Source organism: Salmo salar, chromosome 28 (assembly GCF_965601325.2).
Source record: "Salmo salar chromosome 28, fSalSal1, whole genome shotgun sequence".
NCBI classification, from domain to species: Eukaryota; Metazoa; Chordata; class Actinopteri; order Salmoniformes; family Salmonidae; genus Salmo; species Salmo salar.
Genome location: NC_138318.1, coordinates 31,412,354 through 31,430,724, shown reverse-complemented (window position 1 = coordinate 31,430,724; position 18,371 = coordinate 31,412,354). Strand labels below are relative to the sequence as shown.

General features: G+C 40.4%; 1 protein-coding gene across 2 annotated transcripts in view; it reads right to left on the bottom strand.

The window, feature by feature from the left end:
• LOC106589828 (tetraspanin-15) overlaps positions 1–18,371 on the bottom strand; it is a 38,195-nt gene that overhangs the window by 19,378 nt on the left and 446 nt on the right. The window contains exons 2-4 of one of the 2 annotated variants that reach the window (XM_014180212.3): positions 8,973–9,158; positions 4,152–4,226; positions 2,289–2,384 (exon numbers count right to left, since the gene is read on the bottom strand). In XM_014180212.3, the coding sequence (XP_014035687.1) occupies positions 2,289–2,384; positions 4,152–4,226; positions 8,973–9,158 (357 nt within the window). The remainder of the gene's footprint in view (positions 1–2,288; positions 2,385–4,151; positions 4,227–8,972; positions 9,159–18,371) is intronic. The other variant, XM_014180213.3, reaches the window with a different exon arrangement.

Here is an 18,371-nt window from a genome sequence, read left to right as displayed (position 1 = left end):
CTAACTTTTCTGCTCTGGTACAGCAAGGTTGTTTACACGTTGAGCTTTTGCAATTACTATAATTTACAAGAGCTGAGATACACACTGTGGGTCTGCTTTGTCTTCAAATCTCATACCTTAAAAAAGGCTCTTAAAACACCTACAGCAATTTGCTAGTACTTATTTCAATTAGCTGGATAGGATTCTCAGAAAGTTTTAAGTGTACTATACCAGAAGCTATAGCATTATGGGTGTGAAACATCATTTGGTCATTTAGAACCCTGTAAAGTTTCAGTGAAGGGATCAAAATTAACACTGTTATTAAGAATGTCCAGAGGTAAATTCCACATTCTACTTGAATAATATGGATATTCACTATTCTGCATTCATTCATTGGGCCAACAGCTCTCATGGGGGAATGTATGAATAAATATTAGTCCACTTTTATTTTTTACGAGCAGCAGGATTCCTATGCCAGTCCCCCAACTCATTTGAATGGCTCTCTGGGTAATTACTTCAGCATTTAGCTAGTTCCAGTAAACTAGACACTCTTAGTTGAGTGACTTTTTAAATCCAGATTGTAAGAGAATCATTTAGAAATCAGGGCATCTTTACCTATGAACATATTTATTCCTGAAGAAAACCCACAAAAAAACATGGATGTGATGATGGAGAACTAATGAGGTGGAGTGGCTCTGACATGATTGAGTTACAAGCACATGAGGTAGAGAGTCCTTGTTTGTGCTTAGGGAGATTAGCAAGTAACCTTTTCTCCAGCAGATTCTACAAGCGCTATGCACCAACTCCATGGTTCACCACAGAGACCATGTAGGCCTGTACAGACTAACATCAGAGTGTAAGAGCTAACCCAAGCTAAAGCAATACTAGGCCTACTCTAAAGATCAATAAACAAAAACCGGCCTGTGCTAAATGTTAAATGTTTGTTTTGGACACACGCAAAACCTTGAAGCGAAATATCACACCACGAGCTAGAAATCTAATGCAGCCATCTAGTGTTCTACCAAAGAGGCTTGAGATACGTGCATCCATTTGAGTGCTATTAAAATACCCAGCAATAATTACAGTGATTACATACACATGCAACAACTTGGAATAGCAGAGACCTTTGCTTAAAAGTGTAAAGATTGTCATTGAACATTCACAAATGTTTTGCATTTTAATAGTGTACCTTTTCACAGTCCTGTGAAGTGAACGTTTTTTTATGCAAATACATTTGCAGAGGTCTCAATCCAGTGGCAGAAAGTCACGTCTCCCTAAAAAGCTGTGCCTCGGACGCCACTAAACCCATCATGAAAGACATCCTACGGTACACAATACAATCATTTCCCCCATAGAACCTGAGTGACCACTTCCAGAGGCAGTCTTCAACTTGGCTGGCGAAACGCCTCCGAGTTAAAAGCAAACTGAACTACACTTACTCCCTCACTCTAAAAATAAGTCCGACGTAGACTCAAACACTGTCTAACCTGAAGCAGTTCAACATCTCACCATAAGCCTGCACTTAAGAAAAATATTCTCTGTGAAAACCCTGTCAAAGTACCTAGGAAGAAAGAGCTCCAACACACAAACTCTTATTCAATAGTGAGTTTTCCTTTCTATTAATCTGGAAGGGTTTTCAAGGCTATAAAAAGGGGACAGCAGCATTCACTCAATGCAGTTGTATTGATTTACCTCCTATCAACAAGTCCAAACTAACACCACTACCTTCCTCAGTGGGGATTGTCAAAGCTCCCGTGTTTGAGGTGGTTCAGGATATGTCAAACACGTCACAGTTGGAGAGAATTGAGACAGAATGACACGTTAATATTCTATTATGGGAGACAGACCTGTCCTCCAACATTCACAGTTTCCAAGTAGTTATTTCCTTCAACGTTTTCCATCCTACAAAACGGCTTGGTGTTGCTCATGGAATAAAATATTGTGAGTATAATGCTCAAAATAAATCCCAATGCTTGTGTTTGATTTAAACATAGGTGACTATTCGATCATCAGTAGTCTTCCTGTGTAACAACTCAAAGCAGGGTCGCTGGTGAAAAAGACTTCTCAATAACACATTTCGTTAAGGTTAGGTGTGAGAATGAGAACTCCAAATGCTGCATGGACAGCATCCACCGCTCTCCAACCCAGTAGGAATCCTCTAAATACAAACTGCTCTTCGCCCTTGAGTTGGCCAACCACCATGTCACAAAGTGAATAATCTCAAATTACATTTGGTCAACAGCAATGGGGGGAAAAGCTGGCAAACAGTTTCAAAGAAAATCCACTTATTTTTCAAACAGAAATCTTACCTTTCTCTGAACAAAGTCCATGATGTTTTTGAAATCCAGATCGTCGTAGTAATTCACCATTCCTTTGCGAATGTTTTTGTTTAAGAGATCCACTGTCTATGGTGGAAAAGTAAAATAGAAGGTGAAATGTATTAAGACTGTAGGATTGAGATATTAGTGTGGAGGCAGCATTATAACAATTTATTAAATAAAAAAATAAAAATGGGGAACTCTTTACTGACACACTCTCCCTTTATTCCTCCTCGCAATAAAAATGACCTAAATTCAGTCATGAGAAATTCCTCAGAGACAAATGACCGTGTGACCCATTTTTGATTGAAAACTATCCTGACTGGAGACGTTTACATTAAATTCATATCTTTCAATAACATATGCATTTGACCATTGGAGGATTACTTACTGTTGAGATTTGAAAATGGCAATTCTCTCTACAGATTAGACTAGTCACTGCTGTTTAAACATTTACCTTAAATATTTATGAAATAGTGAAATGCTGTGCTATTATTTTTTTCTATTTGTTCTAGAACTTTCTCCCTTCTTTTTCATCTTCTCCCAAAAAGACTCCTAGGTTTTCTACATCTAATCTTCAATACAGATCAAATGGAAGTGTGCTTATCAAGCTGATCTTGTTCTTGTCATTGACACATCAGGAAAGGGTCATAATGCAAGAAAACATTAACTCGTTGATTTTGTATTATTGATACCAGCATATCAAATTAAGGGTCTCACATTCTCAGAAGTTAGTGGCTTAACAATGTAAAGGCCAGAAATCTTTCACGAATTTCAAAAGGCAATGGTAATTGGAATATCATAGACAATAGATTTGAAAATGCCTACATGGAAACCACAAGTGGCAATCTGATATCAAATTTGCGGTTAATATCCATGCCTGATATCAACACAACTGATTTAGTCCCACTACGTTGACATATTGTAATGTACATGTTTCATAAACTTGTTAGCTCTCCAATGTAAAGCGGCAATCAGCAGTAGAAACAATAACAAAGCGTCTCCCAGCCACCGTTTCAGTAAAAAGCTGAAGGATGGGGCTGGAAAAATGTAACCACACTCAAATTCATAGACAGAGCCATGTAAGGATCCATGATATGAACATTATAGTTTTAACCATCTTGAGGCTAGATAGTGTTTGTTTACATTTACTTTGTTTACAAACACTGGAGTAAAACAAGCTTATATTTTGGCCTCTCATGAGGCATTTATAAGTTATATTCTTCAAGACGAAATGTGTACATATTCATTTATATGTCCAAAAATGGATGTAGCAGCTGGTGATTGCCCCTTTCAAATCAGAACTTTGCACAAGCCCAGGTAAATGTATCCAATAACAGACGGCATGTATATAAAGTCAGCAAAAAAAGAAACAGCCCCTTTTTTAGGACCCTGGTCTTTCAAAGATAATTCAAATAACTTCACAGATCTTCATTGTAAAAGGGTTTAAACACTGTTTCCCATGCTTGTTTAATGACCCATAAACAATTAATGTTTCGCACAGCACATCGCACAGCAAGAACTGGCAAATCTGTGCAGTCCATGAGGAGGAGATGCACTGCAGTACTTAATGCAGCTGGTGGTCACAACAGATACTGACTGTTACTTTTGATTTTGACCCCCCCCTTTGTTCAGGGACATATTTTTCAATTTCTGTTAGTCACATGTCTGTGGAACTTGTTCAGTTTATGTCTCAGTTGTTGAATCTTATGTTTATACAAATAATTACACATGTTAAGTTGCTGAAAATAAATGCAGTTGACAGCGAGAGGACGTTTCTTTTTTTGCTGAGTTTAGAGATTGAGAGAAAATCTCTGATTATGAGTTTAATAACGTGATATAATTGGGGTTTACCTGATGCCTGAAAACCAGAGCCAGGATGCCACCAAGGAGCTCCAGAATAAGACAGACTGTCAACGTGTAGAGAAACTAAAAAAAAAAAACATTTAAAAAAAGGTTAATACACAGAACAGTCAAGTTTAATGGTTTATTAATGGACATTTGGTTAGAGTCCCTTTGATCAGAATTATTTTTATTTAATTTTTTTGACTTTATTTAACTAGGCAAGTCAGTTAAGAACAAATTCTTATTTTCAATGACGGCCTAGGAAAAGTGGTTTAACTGCCTTGTTCGTATCTTGCTAACCACAAAACCAACGGTTAGCTCTGACATCTAGACTGCTGCTGCTCTCTACCATTTTCATAGCAACTTTTTTATATATGAAAACAAATGTACTGGAAAACAAATGTATTGATCAATCATTGATGAAATTGAAGGGGCACCATTCTAAGATGTTGCTGATTGTATGCCTAATGTCTTTTAATATCAGGCTCAATTCAAACAGCCTGCATTGTAGTTTCCTGCACTGCAGCAGAAAAAAAATCAAGTGTTCCCCAATTAAACAAGATTGCAGAATTTCTTCAGGGTAAAAATACCTTGCTTTTAGTAGAAGACAAAAAAAACTCAAATATGTTCAAAAGTGAGTCAAACTATGTAAAGGAATCAAATTCAATACGCCACAAGTACTGGTGTCTCATTAAAAGTGGATGCAACCATCTCAAATGTGATTAATATTCATTTGGTCATTAATTCATAAAGAGCAAAGTGAAAAATGCAAAATGGATGAGGGCCTGCTACAGTACGATTACATATTTCAAAATGTCAACGCAGGTGGGTAAACTGTTCCAAATTAATAAATCAGTGATAATTATGGAGCTAGTGGACTTTCATTAGTGGTTGTGTCTTAATTACCGCTTGTTTGATTTTGCAGACAAATCAAGCTATAACAACCCAGCCAACTGTGATGCTATGCAAACATTTTCAGGTAACATTTATGGCTTAGCACATACTTTGCATACTGATATGAGCTAAATTGTCTCGTGCCACTAGCACTGAAGACCTGAAATTATATTGAGAAAGACTGTTGTTTCAAGGAATGTACACAGTCACAGAAGCACATAAGGCTCATTCCATGTCCATGCAGTGAGTGTTGCAGATTGGAACTCCCTAGAATTTAACAATTGAAACCAATGGAATTGTACTGTAAAAAAGGCTGGCCCTCTTAACCTGACTGGCCTTCAGACCTGTCAACCATTTTTTTTAACCTTTATTTAACTAGGCAAGTCAGTTGAGAACAAATTCTTATTTACAATGACAGCCTACAGCTCTCTCAATTCCAACCAATCAGTGCGCTTGGATGCAGTCCAGGTCTCCACCCAGCACACCTCAAGTCAGAGCATGTTCCCCTGCCACCTCAAGAAGATTTCTATAATTAAGGACTCTTACATACTATTTGTCCTCTCTTGAAGTGTTGTGCACCACACCCACAGTGCATTTGGAAAGCATTCAGACCCCTTCCCACATTTTGTTACGTTACAGCCTTATTCTAAAATGGATTAAATACTTTTTTTCCCACCCCAATCTAAACACAATACCCCATAATGACAAAGTGAAAAGAGGTTAAGAATTTTTTGCTAAAAAAATGTAATCAACTAAACAGAAATATCTTATTTAAAAAAAATATCAAGGCCCTTTTCTATGAGACTCAAAATTGAGCTCAGGTACATCCTGTTTCCACTGGTCATCCTTGAGATGTTTCTACAACTTGATCGGAGTCCACCTGTGGTAAATTCAATTGATATGACATGATTTAGAAAGGTACACACACCTGTCTATATTAAGATCCCACAGTTGACAGTGCACGTCAGAGCAAAAACCAAGCCATGAGGTCAAAGGAATTGTCCGTAGAGCTCCATGACAGGATTGTGTCGAGGCACAGATCTGGGGAAGGCTACCAAAAAAAATCTGCAGCATTGAAGGTCCCAAAAAAACAGTGTCCTCCATCATTCTTAAATGGAAGATGTTTGGAACCACCAAGACTCTTTCTTGAGCCGGCCGCCCGGCTAAACTGAGCAATTGGGGCAGAAGGAAGGGCCTTGGTCAGGGAGGTGACCAAGAACCCGACGGTCACTGACAGAGATCCAGTGTTCCTCTGTGGAGATGAGAGAACCTTCCAAAAGGACAACCATCTCTGCATTACTCCACCAATTAGGCCTTTGATGGTAGAGTGGCCAGATGGAAGCGGCAAATCAGTAAAAGGCACGTTACAGCCCGCTTGGAATTTGCCAAAAGGCACCTAAAGGACTCTCAGACCATGAGAAACAAGACTCTCTGGTCTGATGAAACCAAGATTGAACTCTTTGGCCTGAAAGCCAAATGTCACATCTGGAGGAAACCTGGAACCATCCCTACGGTGAAGCATGGTGGCAGCATCATGATGTGGGGATGTTTTTCAGTGGCAGGGACTGGGAGCAATGAACGGAGCAAAGTACAGAGAGATCCTTGATGAAAACCTGCTCCAGAGCGCTAAGGACCTCAGACTGGAGCGCAAGTTCACCTTCCAACAGGACAACGACCTGAAGCACAAAGACAATGCCGGAGTGGATTCGGGACAAGTCTCTGAATGTCCTTGAGTGGCCCAGCCAGACCCCGGACTTGAACCCGATCTAACATCTCTGGAGAGACCTGAAAATAGCTGTGCAGCGACACTCCCCATCCAACCTGACAGAGCTTGAGAGGTTCTGCAGAGAAGAATGGGAGAAACTCCCCAAATACAGGTGTGCCAAGCTTGTAGCGTCATGCACAAGAAGACTCGAGGCTGTAAATCGCTGCCAAAGGAGCTTCAACAAAGTACTGAGTAAAGGCTCTGAATACTTATGTAAATGTGATATTTTCGGGGTTTTGCAACAATCAAAAAAATAGCTTTTCACTTTGTCATTATGGGGTATTGTGTGTACATTGATCAGGGAAAAAACTATTTAATCCATTTTAGGATAAGGCTGTAATGTAACAAAATGTAGGGGGGAAAAAAATCAAGGGGTTTGAATACTTTCCAAATGCACTGTATATAAAACCTTCTAATGGACGGAGCTGGTGACCAAGTTACAGTGATGGGCCTACATATCATGTTCTAACTGAACAGCACTATAGTTGACAGAACCAAAACCAATCAGCATTAAGTTTACAGCAGTTGAGGGCATATCCTGCCAACCGCTCAGACGAGCTCCAGCTAGATGTTTTTACATGGTCCTATTTCTCGTCGGATTTAGCGACCAACCATTTTTCCCCAGGTACAATGGAACCAATGAAATAGTCCCATAATTGTAAAGCCCAAGGTAAATAAAGCAGAGCTTAAATACATGAACATACTGTATTTGACATACAGTGCATTCAGAAAGTACCCCTTGACTTACTCCACATTGTGTTGTTACAGCCTGAATTCAAAATGCCCCCCCCCCCCCCCATCTACACAAAACACCCCATAATGACAAAGTGAAAACACGTTTAGACATTTTTGCAAATGTATTGAAAATGAAATACAGAAATCTCATTTACATAAGTATTCACACCCCTGAGTGAATACCTTTGGCAGAGATTACAGCTGTGAGTGAGTAAGTTTTCGATACATGGATTGTACAATATTTGCACATTTTTGTTTTAAAATTTATTCAAGCTCTATCAAGTTGGTTGTTGATCATTGCTAGACATCCATTTAAGTCTTACCATAGATTTTCAAGCCGATTTAAGTCAAAACTGTAACTAGGCAATTCAGGAACATTCAATGAGTGTCATCTTGATAAGCTACTATAGTGTATATTTGGCCTTGTGTTTTAGGTTATTGTCCTGCTGAAAGGTGAATGTGTCCCAGTGTCTGGTGGAAAGCAGACTGAACCAGGTTTTGCTCTAGGATTTTGCTTGTGCTTAGCTCTATTCCATTTATTTATAAGTCGCTCTGGATAAGAGCGTCTGCTAAATGACTTAAATGTAAATGTAAATATTTGTATCAACAACAAATCTCCCTAGCCCTTGCCGATGACAAGCATACCCATAACATGATGCAGCCACCACCATGCTTGAAAATATGAAGAGTGGTACTCAGTGATGTGTTGTGTTGGATTTGCCCCAAACATAATGCTTTGTATTCAGAACAGAAAGTTAATTTCTTTGCCACAATTTTTACAGTTTTACTTAGTGCCTTATTGCAAACAGGATGCATGTTTTGGAATATTTTTATTCTGTACAGGCTTCCTTCCTTTCACTCTGTAATTTAGGTTAGTATTGTGGAGTAACTACAATGTTGTTCATCCATCCTCAGTTTTTTCTTATCACAGCCATTAAACCCTGTAACTGTTTAAAGTCACAATTGGCCTCATGGTGAAATCCCTGAACGGTTTCCTTCCTCTTCAGCAACTGAGTTAGGAAGGACGCCTTTATCTTTGTAGTGACTGGGTGTATTGATATACCATCCAAAGTGTAATTAATAACTTCATCATGCAGAGATGAGGTAGTCATTGAAAAATCATGTTAAACACCATTATTGCACACAGAGTGAGTTCATATAATTTATTATGTGACTTGTTAAGCACATTTTTACTTATTTAGGCTTGCCATAACAAAGGGGTTGAATACATTTAAAAACATAATTCCCCTTTGACATGATGGGGTATTAACACATTTTAAATTCAGGCTGTAACAAAACAAAATGTGTAAAAAGTCAAGGGGGGTGTGAGTACTTTGAAGGCACTGTATTTGAACCAGGTCTGGTGTGTAGTAAACCTGATAAACCTCAAACTTAAATCCCAGTCTTGTATGCAATTGTGTGAGTCTACTACTCACCACTTTGAGGAGCAGCAGGTTGTCCCTGAGGGAGGCTAACACACCGATGAAGGACACAATGAACATCACCACCCCCAGGACGATGAGGATGATGGCGGGGGCCAGGAACACCCCCTGCAGGGTTTTGTAGCGCTGCCGCTCCACCTCCGCATAGATACCGATGGCTAGGACGAACCCACCAACCAGCTACCGGAAATAGAAACATGGAGGTGAGAGAATTTAGTATAGGGGACAAGAGTGGTTACCTATACTGAAAGGTTACTTAGAAAATGGGTTGTTCCACCCCACCAGTATCCATGTTCCATGCCCTTTTTGAATAGTATAACTTAGTATTATTTCACCTAATTTTAAACATTCTGTCATAAAGAGCACATATTCAACTTAATAAAAAAAAAATGTGTTTTTATTAAGTTTAGACCACAGCGCCAATCTGGATGCCAATTTGAATTATTTTTGAATGACAAATGACATGAATATATTCAGCATGACATTCATGTAAGCATTATAATATAATTACACAACCCAAAAGTAATGTGAAATGCAATCATGCTAGTAGCAGCCAGAAGCCCTGGGCAGAGCATTGCACCCTGGGAAGCGAAATGCACTCGGGAATCGTAGTATACATTTCGTAGGCACTAACTCCACCATGGTACGTTGGACATGGGTAAATGTATTTATTTAACCTTTATTTAACTAGGCAAGTCAGTTATTGTAAATAAGAATTTGTTCTTAATGGCCTACCAAAAGCCAAAAGGGCTCCTGCGGGGGCTGGGATTTAAAAATATAGGACAAAAACACACATCACAAGAAGAGAGACCTAAGACAACGACATAGCAGCAAAACAACATACAAATTAATGGATTTTTGGGATAAATGCCGAAAATAAGGTCTGTGGTAAACAAAGGCTTAGGAGATTTTATACGTTTTGTTTAATGAGATTTAAAAAAAAAAAAATGGCACAAAGGCGTCACAATTCATAAAATAAGAAATTATATATTTGTTCTACTAGTTATCAACACATTCACTGTAAAAAAATATATATTCTGTCAATTTAGCTAATACACTTTCTTTTTTTTGCCATGGTATCGTTTCAGTATCGAGTATTGTTTCGGTATTGAGTATTGATACTAAATCTGGTATCGAAGTAATAAAATCTGGTATCGTGACAACACTCGCAAGTGGTGATGCAGCCAGTCAAGATGCTCTCGATGGTGCAGCTGTAGAACTTTGAGGACATGAGGGCCCATGCCAAATCTTTTCAGCCTGCTGAAGGGGAAGAGGCATTGTTGTGCCCTCTTCCAAGACTGTGTTGATGGGTTTGGACAATGATAGGTCCTTAGTGAAGTGGACAACGAGGGACTTGAAGCTCTCGACCCGCTCCACTACAGCCCCGGTGGTGTGAATGGGGGGGCGTGCTCGGCTACTTTGTCTTGCTGACAATGAGTGATAGGTTGTTGTCCTGGCACCACATAGCCTGGTCTCTGACCTCCTCCAGGATCTAGTTGCAGAGGGAAGTGTTTAGTCCCAGAGTCCTTAGCTTAGTGTTGATCTTTATGGGCACTATGGTGTTTAATGCTGAGCTGTAGTCAATAAACAGCATTTTCACATAGGTGTCTCTTTTGTCCAGGTGGGAAAGGGTAGTGTGGAGTGCAATAGAGATTGCATTATCTGTGGACCTGTTGGGGCGGTATGCGAATTGGAGTGGGTCCAGGGTGTCTGGGATGGTGGTGTTGATGTGGGCCATCACCAGCCTTTCAAAACATTTCATGGCTACAGATGTTGAAAAGGAGATTCTGGCCAACTTCACCCATATTTTCTTTTCTTTTTGCAGAAAAAAAAAAATTGTGTGTAGTTCCAGTAGTTAGCTACACGGCGAGAATATAACTAACTACTGAAAATACTGCATAGATTAGAATTCAGTTGAACTACCACCCAGTTACTGCAAAATGTAGTTCAATTACTAGTTGAACTACATGTAGTTCACTACTACCCAACACTGGAATTTGGGCACTTTAGCAAGTCTTTATTCATATAAAATCTGATCTATGCAAGAATTTCAAAACATTGCATTGATTTGTTGAAATGACGTGGAAACAACGTTGATTCAACCAGTTTGGCTCCCTGCTGAGGGTAATTCATCAGTAAATAACATCTGTGCTAGGTAACAGTTTAGATGTAATAGAATACCCATTGATTCAGAGTTCTTAGAGTATACAGTTCAATGCAAAGATTCATTCTAATTTGAGGGATTAAGTTTATTGGCTGTCCATTGCCATTTCAATTAGCTGATTAGTTTGCTAAGCATTAGCAGAAAAGCAATACATCTGATCTTTTACTAAAAGTGTCAAAATAATTCCAGCAAGGAGAAGGGCTCACTCTTTAAAAGTAATGAAAGTTAATTAATAGGAAACAATCTATTTAAAATCACAACACGTTAATGCAAGCACAGAAACACCTTGGTTTAACAGTAAGCGAAAGATACAATTTTCTTCCAGCTTCACTGTTGGTTGGAAAGCAACTGCGAGGTAGCGATAGTATTCATTTTCCATTGGGAATAGTAACTCCTCCAGCACTAATGAACCAGTATGTAATCCTGATGTAGTATTACAAAGGTGTCGTTCTCCGGTGTTCATTACATCTTATACCTGTGACAACTAATCAGTGTCTCTGGGTCTATGAATGTCTGTTTCCCCAGGTGGCAGGTGGGCCACAGGCAGCTGATTGGACAGCTTTCCCCACTTCAGGGCCAATTAGATTTTCTCTTCAAACATCAATGCAGCAATTCTGGCTTTGTTAGTAATTCAAAGAAACTGGCTGTACACATAATGCCAGAGGTTTTAATTGCAAATAGAACACCGAGCTCTGCTGTTGTGATTGTGACCTCTGATGCTACAGGTGGTCGGTAATTGAAAGGGACACCAAACAGCTATGAGGCGGCACTGCGTTCTGAACTGAGATTGTGGTATCAATGTAGGCCTACACAGGAAAGTACAAGGCTTTTCGATCCCTTGATACCAGTCCAAATGGAGGGTGCTATATGTGGTTGCTAGGTAAAACTCATCTACATGCAAACACCCAAGGGAGGAACAGAGTTTGGCAGTAAACAGGCCATAGGCCTATAAAGTACTGTATAATACAGTCACTATAAAATCCATACAAAACACGGTGGCTGTCATTCACAGTGCCTTTCCCTTACAAAAAAAGATTGCAGTTTTGAAACTGCAATAAAAGTGCAGTAACTGCAGTCGACTGTGGTATTTTGGACACAGTAATTGCAGAATAACTGCAGTGTGAAGCAGTTGAACTGCAGTTATACTGCACTGTAACTGCAGTTACACTGAAATAAGTACTGAAGTAAAAAAAAAGTTATTTTGGATGAGGTACTTGTATACTGCACTGACTGCAAAATTTTTTCTGGAAGGGTTTGTATTTGTTTCTGTGCTCACAACACATTAAATTGCTGTCCTAATGTCAAACAGACCATGTGGAATGGTGCACCAAAGGGTAAGGCAGCTTGTCTGTCTGCTGGTCTAGACAGGAACATCAGCAGGGACAAGGGACCATGACCTCAACTTGTTGTGAGTTGTGGAAGTTGTAAATTAGTGGTATCTAAAAGGCAGTACTCAACGACAGTGCTGGTACGCATGAGTGTTCATCCAGGACAAAAAGTAAAATATACCCTGCCCTGTCCTCTCACTGTCCTCTTAACAGAAGCAATTTTAGTGGAACAAAATACCATCCTTGGTTCTATTCATGAACCTCTTGATAATAGCAACTTGTTTTTCAATGACTTATGTGACTTTATATGGCATGAAGACAGGCTACTAAAAGCATCCAAGACGTAAGCATTGACATCAGAGTCAGGACGTTTCAGTGACTGTGTGAGTGCATTAAGCATCACTACCAGATATATACTGCTCAAAAAAATAAAGGGAACACTTAAAGAACACATCCTAGATCTGAATGAAATAAATAATGTTATTAAATACTTTTTTCTTTACATAGTTGAATGTGCTGACAACAAAATCACAAAAATAATCAATGGAAATCCAATTTATCAACCCATGGAGGTCTGGATTTGGAGTCACACTCAAAATTAAAGTGGAAAACCACACTACAGGCTGATCCAACTTTGATGTAATGTCCTTAAAACAAGTCAAAATGAGGCTCAGTAGTGTGTGTGGCCTCCACGTGCCTGTATGACCTCCCTACAACGCCTGGGCATGCTCCTGATGAGGTGGCGGATGGTCTCCTGAGGGATCTCCTCCCAGACCTGGACTAAAGCATCCTCCAACTCCTGGACAGTCTGTGGTGCAACGTGGTGTTGGTGGATGGAGCGAGACATGATGTCCCAGATGTGCTCAATTGGATTCAGGTCTGGGGAACGGGCGGGCCAGTCCATAGCATCAATGCCTTCCTCTTGCAGGAACTGCTGACACACTCCAGCCACATGAGGTCTAGCTTTGTCTTGCATTAGGAGGAACCCAGGGCACACCGCACCAGCATATGGTCTCACAAGGGGTCTGAGGATCTCATCTCGGTACCTAATGGCAGTCAGGCTACCTCTGGCGAGCACATGGAGGGCTGTGCGGCCCCCCCAAAGAAATGCCACCCCATACCATGACTGACCCACCGCCAAACCGGTCATGCTGGAGGATGTTGCAGGCAGCAGAACGTTCTCCACGGCATCTCCAGACTCTGTCACATCTGTCACGTGCTCAGTGTGAACCTGCTTTCATCTGTGAAGAGCACAGGGCGCCAGTGGCAAATTTGCCAATCTTGGTGTTCTCTGGCAAATGCCAAACGACCTGCACGGTGTTGGGCTGTAAGCACAACCCCCACCTGTGGACGTCGGGCCCTCATACCACCCTCATGGAGTCTGTTTCTGACCGTTTGAGCAGACACATGCACATTTGTGGCCTGCTGGAGGTCATTTTGCAGGGCTCTGGCAGTGCTTCTCCTGCTCCTCCTTGCACAAAGGTGGAGGTAGCGGTCCTGCTGCTGGGTTGTTGCCCTCCTACGGCCTCCTCCACGTCTCCTGATGTACTGGCCTGTCTCCTGGTAGCGCCTCCATGCTCTGGACACTACGCTGACAGACACAGCAAACCTTCTTGCCACAGCTCGCATTGATGTGCCATCCTGGATGAGCTGCACTACCTGAGCCACTTGTGTGGGTTGTAGACTCCGTCTCATGCTACCACTAGAGTGAAAGCACCGCCAGCATTCAAAAGTGACCAAAACATCAGCCAGGAAGCATAAGAACTGAGAAGTGGTCTGTGGTCACCACCTGCCGAACCACTCCTTTATTGGGGGCGTCTTGCTAATTGCCTATAATTTCCACCTGTTGTCTATTCCATTTGCACAACAGCATGTGACATTTATTGTCAATCAATCAGTGTTGCTTCCTAAGTGGACAGTTTGATTTCACAGAAGTGTGATTGACTTGGAGTTACATTGTGTTGTTTAAGTGTTCCCTTTATTTTTTTGAGCAGTGTATTTAACAGGACACTCAAGGCACATAAAATAACACTAATTATTCTAATCGCCGAGGACTATTTCTAATGATAAGAACCTATTGACTCGCATGTGCATCAGATAATCATGTCAAATCCTTAAATGAAACACCTCCGTAAAAGGCATTTAGCTTCTCTTCTTTGATATCTGGGTCGTAGAATAATACGTTTTGCTGCAAATACTAGATTTTTTCCCCCAGGTCAAGTACTGTAAAATAAGATTAATATCCATATCTAGTTGTTGAGCAGAAACACACACTGTTGTTTAAAACAATACTGACAAATCCATAATCCAATACCTATCTGGTATTAAGAGGGGCTAGCACGCTGGCATGGCACGCTGGCATGGCACGCTGGCATGGCACGCTGGCATGGCACGCTGGCATGGCACGCTGGCATGGCACGCTGGCATGGCACGCTGGCATGGCACGCTGGCATGGCACTGTGGATTCTCAACAACCTCCAGGGGTACACATTCATCAGCATGATTTTGTGGTCTGACTCTCTACTTCACCATTCTTCTCTATGGCACAGTACTCAGTAACTGTATCAACAGCGAGCAAAAATAATAAAACTAAAACTAATAAAGCATGTTGCTATAAAAAAAATTGACATCAGCAGAACTACCACTATCCATGCACACACTGAAGCCTTGTGAGTATACCTATTGCCATAGACTGGAACACCCTGACAGAAATGCCTGCAAGGAGAAATCCAACAGATTGGTGAGAAAATAGTGTGAGGTCCATGCAGCCTTTTGTTTGTTTATGTTCACAGGAGGTTGGTGGCACCTTCATTGGGGAGGACGGGCTCGTGGTAAAGGCTGGAGCGGAGTCAGTGGAATGGTATCGAATACGTCAAACACCTGGTTGCCATATATATGATGCTATGACGTTCCGGACATTATTATGAGCCGTACTCTCCTCAGCAGCCTCCTGTTGAAGGCTCATAACAAGTGTATGCCTGCTCCCTGATGGCTCTGCCGTCAAGGAGCAGCGAGGCCAATCAAAATACCATGTGTGGCATTAACAAGCCCACAATACGAAACATGAAATTCTAAATAATTATTGGACTATAGGCCTTTCATGCCGGATTCCTGATAGATGACCTGCAGGATTTCCTGTTAATTTTCCAAACACTCAAAATCACAACAATGGGTGAATTCGTCACTGAATGCAGTCCCTTCTTTGAATAACTCTGTTAGTTTGTTCAACATATAATCTACTGTGTGTACAATAAATCAAAAGATATTTCCAACCAACTTTAACTTTTAAAATGTGTTATGTTGCCAGACTTGGCAGGTTGTTCCGAGCCAATAGTAAATAAATAAAATATATATTTATATAGATATGTGTATGTCTGTGAGAGAGTGAATGTGTGGTAGAGACAGCACTAAAGATGCCCACATTTGAATCCATTATGCCCAGTAGTGGCCCACACAGCCATTATCAACAAAATACTGTGTAGAAATATTGTTAACCCTAACAATGTAGAAACCTTGGTCCGTTCAGGCTCAAATCTACAGTTGAAGTCGGAAGTTTAAATACACTTAGGTTGGAGTCATTAAAACTCGTTTTTCAACCACTCCACAAGTTTCTTGTTAACAAAACTATAGTTTTGACAAGTCGGTTAGGACATCTACTTTGTGCATGACACAAGTAATTTTTCCAACAATTGTTTACAGACAGATTATTTCACTGTATCACAATTCCAGTGGGTCAGAAGTTTACATACACTTATTTGACTGTGCCTTTAAACAGCTTGGAAAATTCCAGAAAATTGTGTCATGGCTTTAGAAGCTTCTGATAGGCTAATTGACATGATTTGAGTCAATTGGAGGTGTACCTGTGGATGTATTTCAAGGCCTACCTTCAAACTCAGTGCCTCTTTGCTTGACATCATGGGAAAATCAAAAGAAATCAGTCAAGACCTCAGAAAACAAATTGTAGACCTCCACAAGTCTGGTTCATCCTTGGGAGCAATTTCCAAAAGCCTGAAGGTACCACATTCATCTGTACAAACAACAGTACGCAAATATAAACAGCATGGGACCACGCAGCCTTCATACCACTCAGGAAGGAGACGCGTTCTGTCTCCTAGAGATGAACGTACTTTGGTTTGAAAAGTGCAAATCACTCCCAGAACAACAGCAAAGGACCATGTGAAGATGCTGGAGGAAACGGGTACAAAAGTATCTATATCCACAGTAAAACCAGTCCTATATCAACATAACCTGAAAGGCCACTCAGCAAGGAAGCCACTGCTCCAAAACCGCCATAAAAAAGCCAGACTACAGTTTGCAACTGCACATGGGGACAAAGATCATACTTTTTGGAGCAATGTCCTCTGGTCTGATGAAACAAAAATAACAACTGTTTGGCCATAATGACCATCGTTATATTTGGAGGAAAAAGGGGGAGGCTTGCAAGCCGAAGAACACCATCCCAACTGTGAAACACAGGGGGGGCAGCATCATGTTGTGGGGATGATTTGCTGCAGGAGGGACTGGTGCACTTCACAAAATAGATGGTATCATGAGGGAAAGTTATGTGGATATATTGAAGCAACATCTCAAGACATCAGTCAGGAAGTTAAAGCTTGGTCGCAAACTTCCAAAGTTGTGGCAAAATGGCTTAAGGACAGCAAAGTCAAGGTATTGGAGTGGCCATCACAAAGCCCTGACCTCAATCCTTTGGAAAATTAGTGGACAGAACGGAAAACGGCATGTGCGAATAAGGAGACCTACAAACCTGACTCCGTTACACCAGCTCTGTCAGGAGGAATGGGACAAAATTCACCCAACTTATTGTGGGAAGCTTATGGAAGGCTATCTGAAACGTTTGACCCAAGTTAAACAATTTAAAGGCAATGCTACCAAATACTAATTGAGTGTATGTAAACTTCTGACCCACTGGGAATGTGATGAAAGAAATAAAATATTAAAATCATTCTCTACTATTATTCTGACATTTCACATTCTTAAAATAAAGTGGCTATCCTAACTGATCTAAGACAGGGAATTTTTACTAGGATTAAATGTCAGGAATTGTGAAAAACTGAGTTTAAATGTACTTGGCTAAGGTGTATGTAAACTTCCAACTTCAATTGTATTTGCTTTATTGAAACCAAAGATGGACTTTACAGGGTGAAACATGGACTGTTTCACCCTGTACAGTCTATTTGAATAACTGAAAACCCCTGAGCAATGATTATTTCGTTACTCTCTATGCAAAGCATCAATTTAAGGATCACCAATAAATCTTTTCCAAGTAAATTTGGATTCAGATCATCCATCAAGATCAAAGACATTGGTTCCATTGAAAATAACCATGAAAGACATGTATTGCTTGTTTAACGAATTTAAATGGCAACCTTCTGAGAGTATAGGGGGCATAATGCACTTTGTGCACTAACAATTTATTCACAAGCCATTGTAGATCTCATTCGACTGACATAAAATAGGGTGGACTATAAAGATATCCTATGCACTAACTCTTCTCATGCATAATACTCTATTTATCCAAACATGACATGGCATTTATTAGCACTTATACTGTCGGTCACATGCCCTTCGAAGGCACACACTGTAAAATGTGCATTCCATTAGGCTCAGGAGTGAGGCACCAGCAAAAACAAACAATGTAGAAAATTAATACCCATGGCATTTGTTTTCAGCAAATAGTATTTGGTGTATTGGTAAATAGCAAATGCTCTAGAAAATATGACATTCCATGAGACCATCTACTTGTTTTTGTTACGGTAACACGGTAGTAGGTAGCAAAACCTATGTGATATTCCTTCAAATTAATCGTGTGTATCATGGCAACAGTAGCCAGTGTGCGAAATGTCACTTCCAGAGTGTGTGGTTACGATACGACGTTCAGAT